Source organism: Gouania willdenowi, chromosome 7, assembly GCF_900634775.1.
Source record: "Gouania willdenowi chromosome 7, fGouWil2.1, whole genome shotgun sequence".
In the NCBI taxonomy this organism is placed as follows: Eukaryota; Metazoa; Chordata; class Actinopteri; order Blenniiformes; family Gobiesocidae; genus Gouania; species Gouania willdenowi.
The window spans coordinates 15,750,691-15,771,037 of record NC_041050.1 but is presented as its reverse complement, the minus strand read 5'-3'; the positions used below and the strand labels follow the sequence as shown (position 1 = coordinate 15,771,037).

Here is a 20,347-nt window from a genome sequence, read left to right as displayed (position 1 = left end):
GGCCAATACTCTAGGATGCAATATCTGTTGTATTGGAATGGAAAATGTTTTATTGTGACACCCCTAGTTCTAATATGTTATAACCCCTTTGGTGGATGGGTTGGCTGTGGGGTTAGACATTTAAAAATATATTTGAACCGCTTTAGTCAAAAATGCAGAAACTATTGAACATTTTACCTGAATATCTATTGATGTTCAATATCAAACTAACTTCACAACGGCTGTCCACGCTTTCCTTATTAAATACTCCATCCTTCAACACATCCAAAGGGGATCGGCCAGTTTCACCTGCAAGTTGTTGGTTTCATTTTTAGTAGCTGACATTTTCTTGCTTTGAGGAAACAATTGGATTCTTTTCGACCCAACTCAGTCCAATCCAATCGAACTTTATTTATAAAGCACTTTGAAAACCCAGGAAGAGGGGGACAAAGTGCTGTACAAAATAACATAAGTGCATATACTATAAGACGAACAATAAAACAAAACAAAATATAAAATAAAATAACAGTGTACATAAAATCAATGCAATTTAAAAACAATACGCCAAAGTAAAAGAGATTTAAAAACAGGTGTAGTGTATTAAGAAGGGCCTCTTAGCTTTTTTCTGCTATCTGGCACCTACAGCAGTCGCTGGTCAGCTGATCTAAGTGCACGAGCAGGGACATAGGGGTGAAGATGGTCTACCAGATATTTGAGTGCGAGGCCATGCAATGATTTAAAAACAAATAAAAGGAGTTTAAAATCAATCCTGAAATGAACTGGCAGCCAGTGTAAAGTGCTCAGGACAGGGGAAATGTGTTCAAATGTCCTTGTGCCAGTTAAAAGCCGTGCAGCAGCGTTCTGTAACATCTGGAGACGAGAGATGGAGGATTTACTAATTCCCATATATAGTGTGTTACATTAGTCCAGTCGAGAGGTATTAAAAGCATGGATCACTGTCTCAAAATGTAAGCATTGGTTTGATTTTGGCCAGTTGCCGTAAACACTCTGATCTGGCTATCAAAAGTGAAGGTGTCATCTAGCTTAAACCCAGGGTTTGTGACACTCATTTTCACAAGAGGACCAAAGGAACTCAGGTCACAGAAGTCATTGCTTTTATATTATTTGCAGTTAAAAGCATTGACTTCCATTTTCCTTTGAATAAAATGTAGACAATTTAGGGACATCCAAGCACTTATGTCCACCAAACAGTCTGTTAGGGAGATATACTTGGGTTTCATCTGCGTGACAACAAAAAAGTATGTTGTTTTTTCTAAGTATGGAGCCAGGGGCATGAGGTAGAGGGCCAACAGAAGGGGGCCCAAAACTGAACCCTGCGGAACCCCACGACTTGATAGAAACTTTTGTGTTGGCCTTGGTGACTGTGTGTCCTCCACTGCTATTCTGTTTGTCAGATAAGGCCGGAACCACGGAAGAGGTAATCCTTTAACCCCTACCCAATACTCTAAGCAAGAGGATCAGGATACCATGGTCCACAGAGTCAAAAGCTGCAGTTAAATCTAAAAGCACAAGAACGACACAGTTGCTAAAAACACATCATTTAAAACTTTTAAGAATGCATTTTCAGTGCTGTGCATAGGTTGAAGGAAGGGCTACAAGTTCACCTTTTCCATTGCCAGAAACTGTTAACCCTCGTTTTTTCTAAAATTTTTGAAACCCCTCAATGTTCCGTATTTGTAATATTTCTATAGTGTCTGTCATTACTCATAGCTGCATTTAGTTTTTCCAAAGCATCTTGTTCTCATACCTAAGATAAATGCTGAGCGTCCTATAAGCATATGGAGAACATATGCATTAGATTGGTGTCCTTGCAGTGGCTGTAGAGATTTAACTCACAATTTCCAGATCTCCAGCAACATAAACAGCAGTAAAATTAATAATAATCATGTAAATGCAACTATAGTCTCTCCTGCCTCTAAAGAAGCTAGTTAGTTATTAGACAGTATTTATTTCATTACCATAAACACGTATTAAGTATTTGCACATGATGGAAATATTTTGAGGATAAGGAAATTTTCTTCCCCGCCTTTAGAACAATGGATTTGGTGAGAAATTTGTTGTGTAATTTTCCCTAAAGACAAGAAAACAGTGCTCTGCACCTGCACCTACAGATGTGGCGCTGAAATAAAAAAAGAAGAAAAGAAAAGGAAGTTGCAGCACTTGAAAGATGAAAACCGTTGTGTTGTGCCAAAACAAAAAAAAGCATGAATGACATGAAGACACATAAAAACAAACCAATCACATTGACATGGAAGTTTTCACAACCTGATGCTTATAGGTGCCTTGATGGGCATGCACGAGCGTATATACTGTATACCCCAGATAAAACAAAAAACTACAAAAATACAAAGTGTATTATTACCCTACAATTGTACATGAGTTAATCACTTATCTGTCTCATAGCTTTGTACTTTCACTTCATAATATCAGGTTTTATTACAGATTACTGAAGTGGAAATGTCTCAAATCCCAATACTTTCATTTATTTTAGAGGCTGCAACACTTTGTAAAGTAAATACTCCTTTGTTCTGCATTTCTTTCATCGTTTGTGATCCCTCTGAGGAATGCTTGGGTTGCCAGTTACGTTGTGTGAGTTTTGATGCCAACTTTCTCATCATTCTTGCTGTGTGCTGAAGCCAGAACAGCAAACCGTGCTGTCTGAAGTGATAGTGATATACAAGTGCCTTGTCTTTTTCTATTTGTTGTGCCTGTTGAGGACAAAGACAAAGAGGACTGAGGCACATGACATGTCAATATCATCAGCAAGGAAACAAATATGCAGCATAGTTCAGCTCCTAATGATGTAATTAATGTAAATAAGATTTTTACACAGTTGTGATCGTTCCCATGAAGAAATCTAAGTTATTTCAAAAGCAATTTTTTGCCAGTCAGTTTGTTGCCAGGTGTATGATGAATAGTAGGGGTGTGAAAAAAAAATTGATTTCACGATATATCGCAATTTTTGGGCGCCAATTTTTTTTTATTCAAAAAATCAAAATTTATTTATTTATTTATTATTTGAATATTTAATCAATATTTTTTGTGTATTTGTGCAACATTTCAGTGGTGGTTACGATGCTTTCAATGTGTTGCAATGGTTATTTGACGTACTTGATTTTATCATGGCAGTGTGTAATGCCTGCAATATTTATCTATGCACAGGCATAGATAAATATTGCAGGCATTACACACTGCCATTATTTTCATATAATCTGTTCAGATCAGTGTTTAAAGTGATATAATAAGATACATTATTTTTTCTTATTTTTGTGCGCTTGTCAGTAACTCAGTGATTCATCATTAATGTTCTCACTTACAGTTGTTACAATCCCGTCATTATGTTGTCATGGTTACTTTGAGACTTCTACACAGTAGTTTCAGTGTAAAGAAACATGTTTATTTTATGATGACAGTGTGTAACACTGCATTTTCTATTTTTCAGTAAAAATGTGCAAAAACACTAATAATAAATAATAAATAGGATGTTTTGAAGCAAATAGTTTTGACTCAATTTGTCCTCAGAATGATCAATATCTTCTGATGAACATATACAGCAACTTGATTTTTGATTTCGATGTTTAATTTTGATATTAACTGGGTAGAATATCGCGATGTATCGCAATAATATTGTATAGTGACCCACGTATCGTATTGCAACATCCTTGCCGATAATCACCCTTAATGAATAGTGTATTTATTACCTGACAGCCATCATTTAAAAAAAAAAACAAGGCAAATGTATTTGTATTGTGCATTTCATACACAAGGAAATTAAATGTGCTTTACATGATCAAAAAGTGCAACAGTTTGAAAATCACTCAGAACATTAAAATCAGCAGTAAAAACAATAAATCAACAATAATAGGATTAAAAGTGTTCACATTGGATGCTGATTTCAACAAGAACTAAAAGCAGCTTCACCATCTTTGCTGTGAATTCTGAGCTCCACTATCTGACCTGTGTCCATATAGATAATGTATACAGTATGTGCAGTTTTTAGTTACTCATGAAGATAAAGAGAATAATATTGTATAATATAAATATCGTTATAAAGTTAACATTGAATAGGTTTGTGTTGGTTGACCATTTTATTTAAAAAAATTTAAAAAAAAATATTTTTTTTTAAGTATTTCTCATTTTATTATGCTTGAATGTTTGCTTATAGACACAGGAGAGAGTTCAGTGGAGATGACTAAAATAAAACAAAGGAGCGGGGAGATGTATATGACTATTATCATGCACTAGCATGTACACAAAACAAAAAGGTCCCACTGATCAACATTCCAACCATAATATGTGAGCTTTAAACTGCAGGAATTAAGGAATCTCACTCTTCAACATGTGTGCTTTAAGTTGTTGATGCTACATTTTAGAGCTTCTCTGGAGTTGTTAAACTGTGGACCTTATGTTCAGAGGAATGAGGCAAACACAATCCATGGAAAAGGTGATAGAAGGGTCGTCTTCTGATCCAGAAGTTGACGGTTTGGTCCCAGTCTATACCTGTCAAAGTGTCCTTGGGCAAGACACTGAATCCTGTGATTATAAGTGTGAATGGGTGAATGAGCTGATATTGTGAAGCGCTTTGGGACTACCTCAGTGGTTACAAAGTGCTATATAAATGAGTCCATTTACCATCACATAGTGGCAGGATGTCAAATGTAGGCAGAACATTATGATGCTAAAGGTTTCCGACCCCCGTCTTGAATTAACTGCTGCGTTTTTCTGGTATTAGACTTTTTTGGCCACCATGTAGCTTGAAACATGTGGTGCACCAATGTAAATGTAATCAAGGTGAAAAACATGATTTTTGGATTGGAATTGAGGAACTGAAAGCATTGCTTTACCTGCAGCTGTTACATGAGCTGCTAGACAAACACACCAAGATTATTGTTAACGCTTCTTCTAAATTAATGGATGACAGTTCCCCTGTCTTTTGTAATTGACCTCGACAAACATTAGTTCACTTAAAAAAAAAAATTTGAAAAAATCATCTGGTTTGAAATGTGACCTAATGACATCATTGTGTTAGACTTTTTTTTTTTTTCGTTTTCTTGTAACGTTTTTTTTCAAGTGACCTAATTACTCTGAAGAAAAGCAGCCTGACATCATTTTACATGACAAAATTGGTTCAGGCCGGTTGTTTAAGCTGTTTTCTTTAGTTCACATGACAACTTGGTAATAACACACCTTTTCTACAAGATAAACTTTATCAAACTATCATTACTTCATCAACGGCCATATGTAATAATTCCAATAAAATTCATAGCTGATTTACAAGCTAAGCTGTGTTTTTCAAACAGTGATTAACAAGCGCTAGATAACACCTTTATTGGAAATAAATTCATTATCAAATATTTGGATGCATGTGCAAAGGAGTGAGTTGACCTGGGGGTTATTCCCGGTGGTTGACAGCAATAGGAACTGCACTCCATAGTCGATGAAAGACGCAGTAAAACTGTTTACCTTTCCCTGTTATTCCCCGCTTGCCCTTCCTCTCTGTGTTTTTGCTGCTGTCAATTTCTTTTTCTCACCTTCTCATCATCTGATGAAGTTGTCATTACGCAATGTGTTTGTGTGAGAGAACCGCTGACATGTCGCAGCAGCACATCCTTTTTTAATTTTTTTTTATTTCTCTAACTTTGTCTGCACATGCTGTCGAAGGTCAACAGTACAAGAAGTGCAATTTTTTTAAGACACTAATGCATGTTTTGTTATTGCTATTAAATAAATGAATTTATTTTATTGAATAATTGTGACCATCACCAGCATCTAGGTGAGGGGGAAGGGAACAGGGAAGAGGGAGTCAGGGTAGGAAAATGCAAGGGGTGGGGAAGAGTTGACTGTTTTAATGTGAGAGTAAGATGTGATGTTATTGTTGTGCGTATTGTTCCTATTGTGGTGTGTCATCAGTTCAGCCAGTCTGGTAACCAGTGTGGAGTAATTGAAGCAGGTGACATAGCACCCAGCTTAAAACTGATATCCGGAGTTTCTGAGAAATCTATGTTCATGTATGATTCTTTTGAATTGTACTGCCGGTGGTCATTCATATACATTCATGTAAATAAGTCCCTCTTTCATCCTATAGACCCCTATACAAATGGAAACGATCGCCAACTGCGCCTAGCCAATAGACTTTGACTCCCTGTTTTTGAGACTGTCAATAAAAGTGAATGTAAAACTGTGCACGGAAACAAGGCCGTGCGTCACAACAGCAAACTGGTAAATATGATTTTGGCTCTTACCTGACCCATAGACCTATATCAATGTGACCCGATGCGACCATGTTATGTTTGTGCAAAAACCGCTTCTGCAAACCCAAGCGCCACCCCGGGCCCGAAGATGCAGCTTGGCCGGCAGAAACAACCGGAGCCAAGGACCCTATTTTTATTAGCACTATTGGAGATACTTATTCCTTTACATTGGTATGTTGACACTTATTTACAGAAATGTTGCACTAAAATAGTGTCACTGTTCATGGGACACTTTTTCAATTTATTGTCTTTCAGAGATATAAAATAAAAATTGTATTTATTCACTTAATCTTTTTTTTTTTTTTCATGTCATAGATTATCGTAGATTGATGTCTGACCAACCCCCGCGACCCTGTAAAAACAGGAATAAGTGGGTTTGAAAATGGATGGATGGATGGATTTCTGATCAATATATTGATAATTGCAGTGGCATCATATCGTGAGATAATTGTTACCGTGAGCTTTCGTATCGCGTATCATGAGATACCCAGAGGTTCTCACCCCTACAATACATATTAGGTTTACCTGACTCTTCTCCTTGTTTTTTGTACGTCAAAATAACACAATATTAATATCAAAAATTAAGTACAACCAACATCTGTTCAGGTTAAATGAGCAGTGGTTGACCCTGATACATTTTACCACGGACATTAAATCGCGACCCACTTTTTTTTTTTAGAATTCAACTAACCAAATTTAGTTTTTTCAAAAATAGTTGAAAACACATATAATCTTTTTTAAAATATAAATCTATAGATTTTCCTGTGCAACATGCATTTCACAGCTTGCCTGTCAAAAGTAAAGTTTATTTCAAAAGTCCAATATGAGAGAGATTATGTATTTATTTACTTTTGACCAACTGTCCGTGACCCACCCAGTACAGGCCACTTTGGGTCACAACAAGTCAAGAATGTCTTCATCTATGATAAAGCCGGTGTTTCCACACACTGGACCCCAAGGTGATACGATCAATTTCTCGCTTACCGGCTTCTCCGTTGTTTGTTTGTTGTCTGCTGATGCGCGTAGCGTTACGTCACAGACCACCAACAGAGCCAGACGTATAAGGTCTTTAATATTAAAAGCACTTTTAAAACACATCCATATAAAGTCTACCATGCTAAAATGCAATGCGTTATTTCCTTATATCGATACAATCGATTGGTTTCCTTTTAAAACTATTTTAGATCAATTAATGTCCTCTGGGACAGCAACTCCGATGTAGTTGGATCGGAATATAAATCGATTCATCGATCTAATGGATGAATCATTACGCTCTCATTAAAGCTGATATCCGGAGGTTCTGAGAGGACTTCTCGATGTCCCGCCCTCAACAGCTCCACTTCCTCCCCCTGCCTCTGCAATCTACCAGAAGCCACGCCTCTTCTTTTCTGCACGCACATCGTGGAATTTAACAAGGTTGCATCGGGTCGCATTGATATAAGTCTATGGGTCAGGTAAGAGCCAAAATCATATTTACCTTGTTTCCGTGCACAGTTCCACATTCACTTTGATTGACAGTCTCAAAAACAGGAAGTCAAAGCCCATTGGCTGTGCACACTCGGCGATCGTTTCCATTTGTATGAGGGTCTGTAGGACGAAGGAGGGACTTATATACATTAATGTATATGAATGACCACAGCAGTAGACCATAGTAGCTTGTGCCATCATGTGTGTTTTAAAGTGATTGATTACTCAGGAGAAAGGAAGGCTTTGATTTACAGCCCAGTAACTCGTTTTGTGAAAGACGGTCACATGCTATTCCACGTTCCCAGTGAAGTGCTGTATCAGACGCATTACTAACATTAAAATCTAAACATTGCAATGCTTATGATTATCAACGATTTAACAATATTTTGCTTTTATTGTCTAGTTGTTTGTCTATTTATTTTCTCCAAAAGTATTGAGAGCCATCAAAGTTTTTGTATTGTTTGAAAAAAAATCTGTGTTTTAAATAAACTAACTTGTCTGTACTGGTGAGTTTAAGTGTAGATGTGAAGTAACAACTTGTTACATAACACTTGGTTTTGCTTTAAACTAATTTGATATGTTAACGTGCAAGATATTTTATTGCGTATTTTTTACAGCTGAAAGCTCTTATATTCTCATATTTTACTGATTTTCTTTTATGTACATACCACAGCTGTATCTGGATTACTATCTTTATATCTACACTATGGGTTTATTTTATTCTAATTTCTATTCATCTGCACTTTGCACATTTGACCAAAAATAAAGAAGAATCATGTTCTCCACCTCTGGAGGAAAAATGTACTTTTGGATAAAAGCTGTTAGACAAGTGTTGTGCTTTCTAATGTGTGGTTAATCTATCTGAAGTTTGTTTTTCTGTACACAGTATGTGTGAGGGGGTCACACAGATGCTTATACAGCTTGTGATTCGGCGCTAAAGTAATCCATTGGGTCAGAGGTGCTCTCTAAACCACTCTGACCCCAGTGCTCCCAATGCAGCAGTGTTTACACTGGCTCCACAGGCATTAAACACAAGACACATATTTTAAACTTTAGGATCCTCCACACTCTCCCTGGCCACGTAAATAGTGAGCTGGACATCAGCTTGGATCAGTCAACTTCCTTCCTGTTAGGACCAGGGTCATACATTTTGTGAGCATGTGGTGTTTATTTGTGAGTTATGAAGTTATTCTGATAAATATGATATAACAATTGCTGTCTTCCTCACTTCTACTTTTATTACCCATAGTTTCATGCCAAATTGTTCATTAGTTGTGTGAAAGATATTGATTTCATAGAAAATATTACAACCTGATAAGAACATTTAAAAATAAAAATAAAAACGTATGGTTGCAGAGCTTTAAATTAAATAACAGTAATTCCATGCAGAGCAGAGCAGACGAATGAAATGTTTTGCGTCAAAGACTTAAAAACAGGATCAGCTTGTGAAAAAAAACATAAAAAATGATTCAACATCCTAAATCCTCTGTTTTGCAGCTGAGGTGATGTTTTTCACAGGAACATTGCCAGTGAGATCTTGATATGTCTCAGCTGCTGGAGTGTCTTTACTCTGTAACTATTGAGGGCAAAGCAGACAACAACACTGTCCTCTTCTGGTTATTAAGTGATATACATAAAGGAAGTGATGAGCTGAGCCTCGATCTATTAAAAACAGAACATTCAGTTTGATGGAAATGTCGTTTAAGTGATAAAACTTTACTTTTTCAACTTGATGCACCCTAAATCTCTCATTACTTTCTGGTTTTCCAAACATCTCTTAGCAAGATTACATTTTGCAACACTGCAGAAAATGAATGAAACAGTGACCTGATGTCTATTTGTTAGCTTTGCATGCATTCCCAGAGGATGCTGCATGCCATGCATGTGTTTGAACATCTTCTATTATTAGTGCATTTGTCTGTATTTGTAATGAAGTGCGACATGCCGAGCATTCCAGAGCATGGCAGGTCTGGGCTCCGAGAGGTAAACATGACAATTGTGTGTATACATTGAATGAGATGGGGTCAGAATGATGATAATAAATTGTGTTTGTAAAGGGGTGTGGTCATCTAAACTCCCCTACAGGGCAGGTTGACTTTACATCATCTTTCAATGTCAGCGCAGGATTTCTGTTACTATGTTTATTCAAAGGTTAGGGGGAGAAAAAAAACATCAGTGGATTTGTCTCCCGATTAAATTAGTCACATCTGTGAAGACGGGAAAATGTTTGGGCAAGTCTTTCAGTGTGGATTCCCGTCTGTTGCAGAGCTGTAGTTCAGGGGGTCCAGATGGCAGGCACGAGGAGGCCGGCCGGCTCTGAAGTCTGGCTCTAGAGTCCACAGGGGCTCCCACTTCAACTGGACACATTCCACAGGTACGCACAAACCCCTTAGCACCATATTAATACGTTTTTTAAAAAGTACTCTAGAACAGGAGTTCTCAACTGGTTTCACCCTGGGATCCACATTTTTCAATGGTTAATAAACCATGACGCACTTCTTTTTTATATATATATATATGTATAGGATTAAACCACCCAAATTTAGTTTTTCAAAAATAGCTGTTGAAAACACATATAACATAAATCTATATATTTCATGCATTTTACAGCATGCCTGTCAAAATAAAAGACAAGTCCAACATGAGGGACATTAAGTATTTATTTATTTCTGACCAGCTGTCCGCGACACACCCACTTTTGGGTCCCAATCCTGCTCTGGAATGTGTCTATGCAAACGAAAACAACAAGATTTAATCGTACAACTACTTTTCTATACAGCGTTACATTGTGTGGCACCAGGTAGACCACATGGACCATGTGAGCTCTAGTCACCAATGAGCTCCATCTAGAATCTGATTTACTTTACAGTAAACAACAATCAGAAAGATCAATACAGATGATTAATGCAAAAAAAACACAAGGTGGATTTTCTTAAAATATGACCTAATTGATACATTTTACATGTTTCACGATTAGTTCAAAGTTGTTTGTTAGTGGCTAGTAAAATAGGAGCATGATGATTTTCTACTAAATCTAATGCAAACGAAATAATTGCATAAATAAGGAGAAATAAAGTGTTTCATGTTCAAACCTCAACATTTCCTACCTTTTTAAGTTACTGCTGTCCTTTCTCATTATCTTACCCTCTAATTAAAGTGAAACAGTGAATTTTTAGTATTTAAGAAGTGCTTATCTAACTGGTACCTATGAAGTAGCTCACAATTTCAGAAAGGTTGCTGACCAACTGATGTAGAGCCACCAGCTTTAGAAATTAATTATTTACCTTAAATGTAAATGGTTGATCATTTCTATTTCGAACTGGGTGTGCTCATCACAAACAATGTAAAAAAAAAACTAATGCTGGATTGCTTAGGAACCATACCCATGTATGTCCTGCATGGGTATGGTTGATGAGGATTGTTATCTTTCAAGTGTCAGTTTGAAAAATAGTGTTATGCTGCCCCCTAATGGGTTCTAGTACTAGGCAAGACAAGGCAAATGTATTTGTATGGCACATTTCATACACAAGGCAACTCAGTGTGCTTTACATGATCAAAAAGTGCAACAGAAAACATTCAACAGCTTAAAATCTATAAGAACATCATTTAAAATTGTCAGTAAAATAGTTTAAAATCATCAACAGACACATTACATCAACAACATGACCAAAGATCTCCCTCTCCATCAACCTACTACCCTACACAGTCCCAACGAACCTTTGGTCAAGACTATCATGAGCTAACTTTTTTGGTGTTTTTGTTTCTTCTGTTATTTTGGTTCAGGACGTGTGCCCATGAGGTCGTCACCACTGGTCCTGCTCCTCCTGATTGGCGTCCAGGCTGCACTGAACATGGGAGGTGGATTGGCCTTGAGCGCCGGTACACCCAACCACAAAGTAGAACAGCAGACGGCAGCCAATCACAGAGCAGGACAGCAGCAGACAGCAGCCCGGGGCAACTTTTTAGAAGATCATACTTCACAGCAGCATCATAGGACCAACCATCTCAGGACCAAGAGGCCTCATCGGTCAGCTACACACACACAGGACAGAGGTTCCACAGTCAGGCTCTCAAAAGCTAGCCCTGCCCCCGACCCCTCCATCCCAGTGGTGGATCCCAAGCTCTTCTCTAAGAGACGCTACCGCTCCTCGCCCCGGGTTGTCTTCAGCGAGTTCCCACCATCCCATGATGCCCTTGACGGGGAGGGTTATGACATTGAAGGAGTGAGAGGGGTGAGAGTGCGACGCAAAGCAGGATCACACACCATGCACAGAGGAGAGTATTCTGTATGTGACAGCATTAATAACTGGGAAGGAAATCTGACGCGAGCCACAGACATAGCTGGAAATGAGGTGACAGTGCTGCCCAATGTCACCATCAACAACGTGGTGAAGAAACAGTTCTTCTATGAGACCACCTGTCGATCTCCAACGCACAGAGGCTCTGGGACAGCAGGGGGCAAGCCCGGGGGACGAGGGGGGAAACGAGGATCCAAAACGGCAAGCAGCTCGGGCTGCCTTGGCATCGACAGTCGCCACTGGAACTCCTACTGCACCAACACACACATATTTGTAAGTGCCCTGACCACCTACAAGGAACGGACAGCCTGGCGTTACATCCGCATCAATGCAGCGTGTGTGTGTGTCCTCAGCAGGAAGTCTTGGGCTGGAAAACTGGGACACTGACTGAAGAGGATAACTCCTGACTGATGAACCACACACGCACACACACACACACACACACACACTCATACTACACAACAGCCACTGCAGCTCCATTGCCAATGTACTGTAATCTATTCCCAAATTTATAAACATGTTACCATGGCAACAACATAATCCAGTCAACGACACTTACTCACAATGGGTTTTGTGGGCACATGGTCCATACACTTACACATACACACACACACACACAGCTTCACTCAGCTGACCCACGGTCCCTGACCCTACCTCAGTCAGAGAAGTCCTGGTGGTTTTTAAGTTATGAGGACTGCATGTCATATTTATGGTTTATACAGTCAAATATGAGAATAAATACATTATGTGTATATATACAAAATGAATTCAAGCTTCAAATGTTGATGTCATTGTTGTCGTGTTGTTCATGCTGTTATTTATTAAACACCTCAGTACTTGCCTGGTTTGTTGTGTCAGTTTGAGGTGGGAATATTCATTTCATTTCTTTATCATCATCTTTTGTGTCTGCTTTTGTAATAGCAATCATATAAAAGTATATATGTTTGTGAGAGTTTTATTGTTTTTGCTAAATGAGACCACACAACTGAGAAATGCTCCTTAAGCTGCATTTATGGACCTGAATTGTTTTTCCTTTATATGCAGTTAATCAGAAAAAACTCATTTTAATTTCAAGTATATTTCTAAATCACAAATACAAAATAAATCAGTGAAATACTGTACATCTAAGTCAAAAGACACTGAAAGGCAAATGAAGAAAAAAAATAATAACAATGTAGTTTTACAAAGGGAAGCTGTAGCAACTAACAAAACAGAACTGTAAAGAAGCTATCATTCGCAGAGTGTACGGTAGGGTAAGTAAAATAAATTATTTTTAAAAGCATTCAAAACGGGGAATTCACAGTGATATGAGCAAATGAAAAGAGTTGTGTGCTGACAAAGCTCACTCGCTTCTGTATAGATTGTGTGGATCATACAGTGACTATTTCACCATTACTGTAAGCAATCATCACGGCTAAAATGAATCAAGTTTTGGTTTGGTTTATTGGTCAGTCGGCGCATAGGGAAAAGGGGCAGAAGCCTTGGCATATGTTTAACTGAAAGAAAAAAAAAGTTTGAAATAAATATAGTATACCAAATTCATAAACTCCTCTAAGCAGCCCTGACCTCATACTTAAAGGAACCCTTACTTGTTTATATTAAGAATGTCTCAGTCAGCACTACAGTAAACAGAGCATTCATGACAGAAGACAGCAGCCAACACTAGCACAGGGTAAAAAAGAACAGAGCAAACAGAGGCTGATCACCCACTACGTAGTGGACGCTGGCATTTCAACCGGATTCCCTGACCTTTCTGTGTGGGGTTTGCATGTTCTCTATCTCCACCAACAGGTTAAATGGATTGTCCAGAGGAATGACTGTGTGATAGTGATGTCCAGGCCTACACACCAACAGCTCGCCTTCCGTACAGGATAAAGTGGGTACAAAGATTACCTCAAGGTCATCACATTTACCCTAGCCATCCTTTTTTTAGTGTACGATATACCGTCTTTCCCATCTGATGAGAGAACAGAGTGGATAACACTACATAAATTAAGAAGGAAAAGATACAAGTGATTTCACAACATAGCATCTGCATGATTTCTGCTGTTAAAGAAGTATCTGGATAAAAGGTAAAAAAATTTTTTTATCAAAATACATTCATCTGGCCTTATTGTGCATAGTATAGTGTATTACAGATGCAGAGTAAACAAGGGTGAATGAAATAGAATCATGGGCATATAGCACCAACAACAAAAAACAGTTGCTATAAAAGAGCTAAGAGGATCAAAAGCTTTGTTTGCATATCAATAACTTTCTCAATACAAAAATATACATGAATCAACAATAAAGTACTCCTCTAGCCACTAGGTGGCAGTGCATGACCATAGTTGGGAAGTCACAGTGACGTCTCCAACTGAAACACAAAATAAATGAAAAGACTTGATTGTAATTTTCATAAAGTGTAAACCCCCATAATGACAATATGAGACTTTCTGACTTCATGGATGACATTTAAAAAGTAGCAGCCTGTTGCAGGGTTTTGGTTTGTATTTAAAGGAGACATATCATGCTTTTAAATCCTTCCTTTTTACATATAAATCATACAGTTGTGGTCTATATAAAGCGAAACAGCAATGCTTGGGTCTGAATTCCTCATTATTATAGCTCCACAGGCCCCTTTTCTACCCCTTTTCTGATGTGCTTCTGAGAGCAACTCTTTTTGGTGCGGCCTCTTTAAATGCAAATGAGACACTCCATACCCCGCCCCCTCTCCAGGTTGCAGAGGTGACACTCTGTTCGGCCATTTTTGTAGTTTGATAGAAGAGATTCGACTGTCTAGCGGCGCAGAAAATGTTTATTCACACGTTATTTACAAAATGTCAACAACGGAAGACTTGTCCATCCAGCCTTACATGTTCGAGCCAGAGTCTGACCCGGTGGAGCGAGATGAAAATGAAGATGATGAACCTGCAGAACCCTCACAAGTGAGCTAACACGAGCACCGAGCTAACGCTTTCTTCCTAAAAGCCATCCACTCACTAAACAACAAACACTCACCATAAACACAGCATCCCTACCTATATAATAAGAAATGAAATACTGTCTCTTTCTTGCAATCATTTTGAGACAGCAATGCATGTTTTGTTATTGCAATGAAATACATTTATTTATTTTATTGCATAATTGTGACCATCACCAGCCCTCCCTAAGGAAGGGTAAGAAACATTTCATTATAGGGAGGATATAAAAAAGGGAGAGCAGTGTTACCACTAGGTGAGGGGGTGGTGGTGGAGGGGGGAGGGAGCAGGGAGGAGAGACTCAAGGCAGGAAATAAAAAGGGTGGGGAAGAATTATTGATTATTTTAAAGTGAGAGTGAAATGTGAAGTTGTAGTAGAACATATTGCGCTTATTGTGTTGTGTAATCAAGCCAGTATGGTGAGAATTGAAACTTCGGTATGATGGTGGTCGCTGTGGGCAGAAGGAAGGAGTGAGTGGTAATACCTAAAGCAGTTATTTGGGATCAATGTGTCTACGGTTAGGCCCAGTACGAGTTTTATCCCACATCCCAAGGCGTGCCAGTGCATCGTAGACCAGTGTATGTTAAAAATCCAGGCGCCGCCCCGGGCCCGCAGATGCAGCCACCGCCCCCCACATACACATCCGAGAAGTAGTCTCTTCCTGAACTTGTGTGTGTACTGTATATTTTATACCATGCACTTTTATAATGATTCACTTTTTTATACCTCATGCACTTTGAACTTTTTATACCTCATGTACTTTTATTCTGATTAACTTTTATACTGATGAACCTTTATTCTGACAGACTTTTACCATACCTTATGTTGTTTTTTATGACAACTGTGTCTGTTCTGGCTTGAATCTTTAAGTGTACTTGAATGTTGTGTGGGGGCATTTGCAATTTTGTTGTACTTTTACAATGACAATAAAAGGATTCCGAATCTGACATAGTGTATGTCTCATAGACCAATAAATCAAAGGTATTTCCCAAAACAAGGTACAATTTACTTACAAATAGATGTCGAACTTTGTGTCTTACTCCATCACACACAATCGGTTTGTTGATAAATGGTCATGTGACTTGAACTTTAGAGAAATTTCGTGCATTGCATTATTGGATTGGGAATCTTGTACAATGTTCAAAGATACATTTCTGATATTTACTGTTTTTGCTTCATTGTTACCGTGATTTCTTGTGTTTCCTTTGCCAGCCAAAGAAGACAATGATTTATCTTCCTTGGCTGGCATGATGCATTTTTTGTTCTGGTTTGTAATGGTGTTTTCTAGTAATATGGTGTCACTCTGCGAGACATTAAAGTATGCGGTTGTTTCCATTGAAACCACAATACCAACATCTATCCTTGTTTGGGCACAACTTTCAATTCGTGAAAACACCAGAAAAGTCACTTTGCCATGTGTTTTAATGAAATACAGGTAGAAAATTAAAAATATGTGTTATGTCCCCAGCAGCTTTAACTTTGCTATAGAGTTTTTTCACAGCGCGTCATCAAACCAGAAGTTGCCATATTGGAGGTACTCAGCTGGTAAACAAAGCAGATACAGAACATCAAACGAAAGGAAATGGTGCATTATTGCCTGTATTTTTGGCTGTACCAATCGGTCAGACCGTGTAAAACATTTGGAGTTTTATAGACTTACAAAAGTTATGACAAATCAGGGAGAATAATGTCGAAAGTTATCAGTGAAAAGGAGGCACTTGTGGCTATCAAAGCTAAACCAGGACCTACGAGGCAAAAATCTCGACAACATCCAAATTTGTTCTGCCCATTTCTTGTCAGGTAAGTGAATATGTTGATAGCAGAGCTTTTAACTAATTTTCTAGTATGATGATAATAATAATTCATATCAAGCTACTGCATGTGGCATTATTGACTTAATATAATCACATTTAATAGCCTGCTACAGTAGCAACACAGTTCTTAAAATGTAGAGCTATAATGTGCTGTATTTCTCATTGTATTCCAGGTAAAATGTCTGACCTTTATCAAAAGGACCCATATTCAGGTAGAGTTAAAACCAGGTAGTTGACAATATCAGGATAAAGACGGAAGACTCTCTGGGTTGTTATTGATCCAAGATGAGGGAGCCAACTCGTATGGATCTGGAACCACCAATACTCTGTAACTTTTCCAAGTCCTTCACTGTATGTATTTGTATCTATAACACATTTTGCAGTGCTTCTCTGTAGTTTCGGACATTTATCCAATGCAGTGCTTCCTATGAGTGTCTCCACTCCAATATGGCCTTGCAATCGGTTTACTGCCCAGAATGTGACATCTGTGAAAACCTTCTATAATTCTAATAATGCCATTCATTTTTCCACTGCAACTGTGTTGCCATTAGGAAGCAACACAAGGGTCGTACATCAAAGTCAACGCTTTAGTAACTATCCAAAATTGTTTTCTCTCCATCCATTCTCCACCTCTCCCCTAATGAGGTTTTGGTTGAGCTGTGGGAGAGAAGAGCTCATTGTTGGTGATCAGTTAAATCAATAGTTGTTAATAGTTAATCAGTTTACTTTCTATCTTTCTAGTTATTTCCCATCTGACTCATCCACTAATGATGGCAGACCATTTGGACCTACTCTATAAAAACATGTTCTTTCATTATGTAACGATTTCTGTTAAACTGATCCACTGTTTGGATGACCTCAGTGCACTGAAAATATAGAAACAACATAATTGGTATCTATACTAAGCAAAAAGTATATACCATAATGTGAAATAATATTAATTAAAAGACTAAACGAGTAGGAACTTGAGATTGGCATCTTGACTGAGCAGGTTTTCATTCTTCATCTGGTTCATTTTCCTTTAAGGTAAAGCTTTTGTCAAGCTTTTAAAGCAATAGCAGCAAAGTCACATCTGAACACATTACTTGTTTTTATGGCCCAGTAGAGTACTGTTTAGAAATGTTTCCTCGTTGCTAAAAGGGTTTTTGTTCACATCTGATGTTCACAGTATGTCATTTGAGCTTTCTGTGGCCACACCATAGATTTGAGTAGTTTTTATTATGGATGTTTTTTCCTGTTTTCCTGCCTCGAGGACTTGAATATGGTCCCATGGGTGCAATGCAAACACTCTATGGACAACGGATAGTGCAGGTGACAGGACCACAAAGAAGCTTCATGGACGTAGTAAATCGGGAAAGAAACACATGAGGTGTTTGTGTCAATGAAGCATAAGTAAGGAGGAGATGGAGGCAGAAAACTTGCTGTAACATCCTATTTATGGAAAAGGATAAAAGAAGAGATAAACTGGTCGGAAAGGAGTAGAATATTTTCATATTCTGATTGAGGAAATGACGGTAATCAAAACCTGTAAAAACTAGAGCATTCAATAGAAGAAACTATTCTACTAGACTTTTTGTTTAAGTGTATCAGTGTGAAATACATAGACTTAGTAGAAGAAAAAACAACTTAGTAGAGAAAAAACAAGATGAGCACAGAGTTCAGTGGGATTTGGAAACTTAAGGCCTCAAATATGCATTAACAGACATGCAGTTTCCGGTATGTACGGTTGCTATCTTTGAATAGCCTGCTATAAATGGGTTTCCACTACCATGATCCCCTGCGCGTGTCGCCATCTTGTGTGGCACTGTAACCTTTACAGGTAACCCAAGTCACCAATTTTACCTGATTTTAGCCGAGTGTCATGCCACTTACATGCGTTGTGTGGGGTTGCTCAAACAGAGCGAAACCATGGGAAAATAAAAGACAGTTTTATTGCATTCCTAAAATAATAACTAGTCAAGGAGAACAAACAGATTGTCTGTCTACGGAATGGAGAAACAAATGGCTAGCCATCATTAGGGGTGGGTACCGAGAACCGGTTCTTAACGTCCAGTTCCGGACAAGATGGCGGACTCATCGGAAACCCGTCTATGGTCAGAGATGAAAGTAATGGATTACAAGTGCTCACATTACTGTAATTGAGTTTATTTTAAGGGTACTTCTGCTTTTTTGACTACATTTCTAAATCAGTAATTTTACTTATACATAAGTACGTTTTAAAAGAAGTAAGGTCATTTGTTACATTTCTAAATCACACCGTTACTGAGTAAATTGTTATAATTTTTTTGTTTTAAAATGATCAACAGACATTGTGAAACTACAAAAAATGAAATGACCAGACAACAGTCAAATGCATCACATCGTAGTCAACCAATCAGATAAACCGTAAAACACCTCGCCAAAACAGAATTGAATGCCGGTTTATTGTCTCAGTTTTAGAGTTCATAAATTTAGCTATACTTGGAGCCTGAAATTTTTTTTTTTTTTAATTGAATTCATTGGTGTTATTTTATTTAAAAAGAATTGTAGATTTTGACAAACCTTTTATTTTAGAAAGTGTCTATTTGTACGCTTGCCGTACGGACAACCCCCGGTGCTATTGGTACGTTTACCGAAGTACAAGTACATAGCGTCTTGGGGTTAGGGTTAGGATAAGGTTTAGGATTAGGGTTAGGGTTAGAGTTAGGGTTAGGTTTAGGGTAGGGTTAGGGTTAGGGTTAGGTTTAATCTTAGTCACGTGACCTAAAGTGGCCAAATAGGGGCGCTGCGTACGGATAGAAGGTCGGTATATTGATACAGCAACTGCCTTTATTTTATACAAATGCCTTTGTGGAAAATAAATTAAGTTCCAAAATTGTGACAGATTTCATTTCTTCCTTTTTAAGTTTATATATGAGATGTTTACTGTATGCAAGGGAACCGTGGCAATATTTATAACCAAGAGTAAATGTGGTGGGTGAAAGTAACGAGTAACTTTTACTTTGAGTACTATTCATTCAACCTACTTTTTACTTGTACTTGAGTATTTCATGTATGACTTACTTGTACCTGTACTTGAGTACAATTCCAATCAAGTAACAGTACTTCTACTTGAGTACATGTCAGTACTCTTTACACCTCTGACTCGTAGTACAGTACTCGTTACACCTTTTGTTACACTTGTAGTATGTGGAAGCATATCTATTTGCTGGAACATATTTTGAAAACTAAAACTTAAATGTGATTTCCTTTATCATTTTAATTAAGTTACAAAATGAGCAACCTTGAAAAAAAAAATGAAAAAGCAGTTTGGTCTATTTATTATTCATTTTATTTAAGAGTTAAAAAAAAAAAGCAGCTATATTCTGAAAATGAAAAGGCATGTCTGTTAATCCATTTTAAATTGAATTATGGTACAGATATGCTTCCATAGTCGTGACACATTTTTCCTGCCTTGTAGTTTGCATGGGAGGAGCTACAGTAATGACCCCTTCAGCGTCACATAGTGGTGAAGTGAAGCACTGCAGACCGCTCTGTTTCCAATGGGCGGGCTCGAGGCTGGAAAGAGTCTGAGCGG

The 20,347-nt window shown here is 38.0% G+C and overlaps 1 protein-coding gene across 1 annotated transcript in view; it reads left to right on the top strand.

Annotated features, from left to right (window-relative positions):
* Positions 1 to 12,857, top strand: part of ngfa (nerve growth factor a (beta polypeptide)) — a 33,725-nt gene extending 20,868 nt beyond the window's left edge. Inside the window, exons 2-3 of the mRNA XM_028452329.1 lie at positions 9,985 to 10,092; positions 11,502 to 12,857. Coding sequence (XP_028308130.1) covers positions 11,513 to 12,403 — 891 coding nt within the window. The 5' untranslated portion in view covers positions 9,985 to 10,092; positions 11,502 to 11,512 and the 3' untranslated portion in view covers positions 12,404 to 12,857. The remainder of the gene's footprint in view (positions 1 to 9,984; positions 10,093 to 11,501) is intronic.
* The last annotated feature ends 7,490 nt before the right edge of the window (positions 12,858 to 20,347 follow it).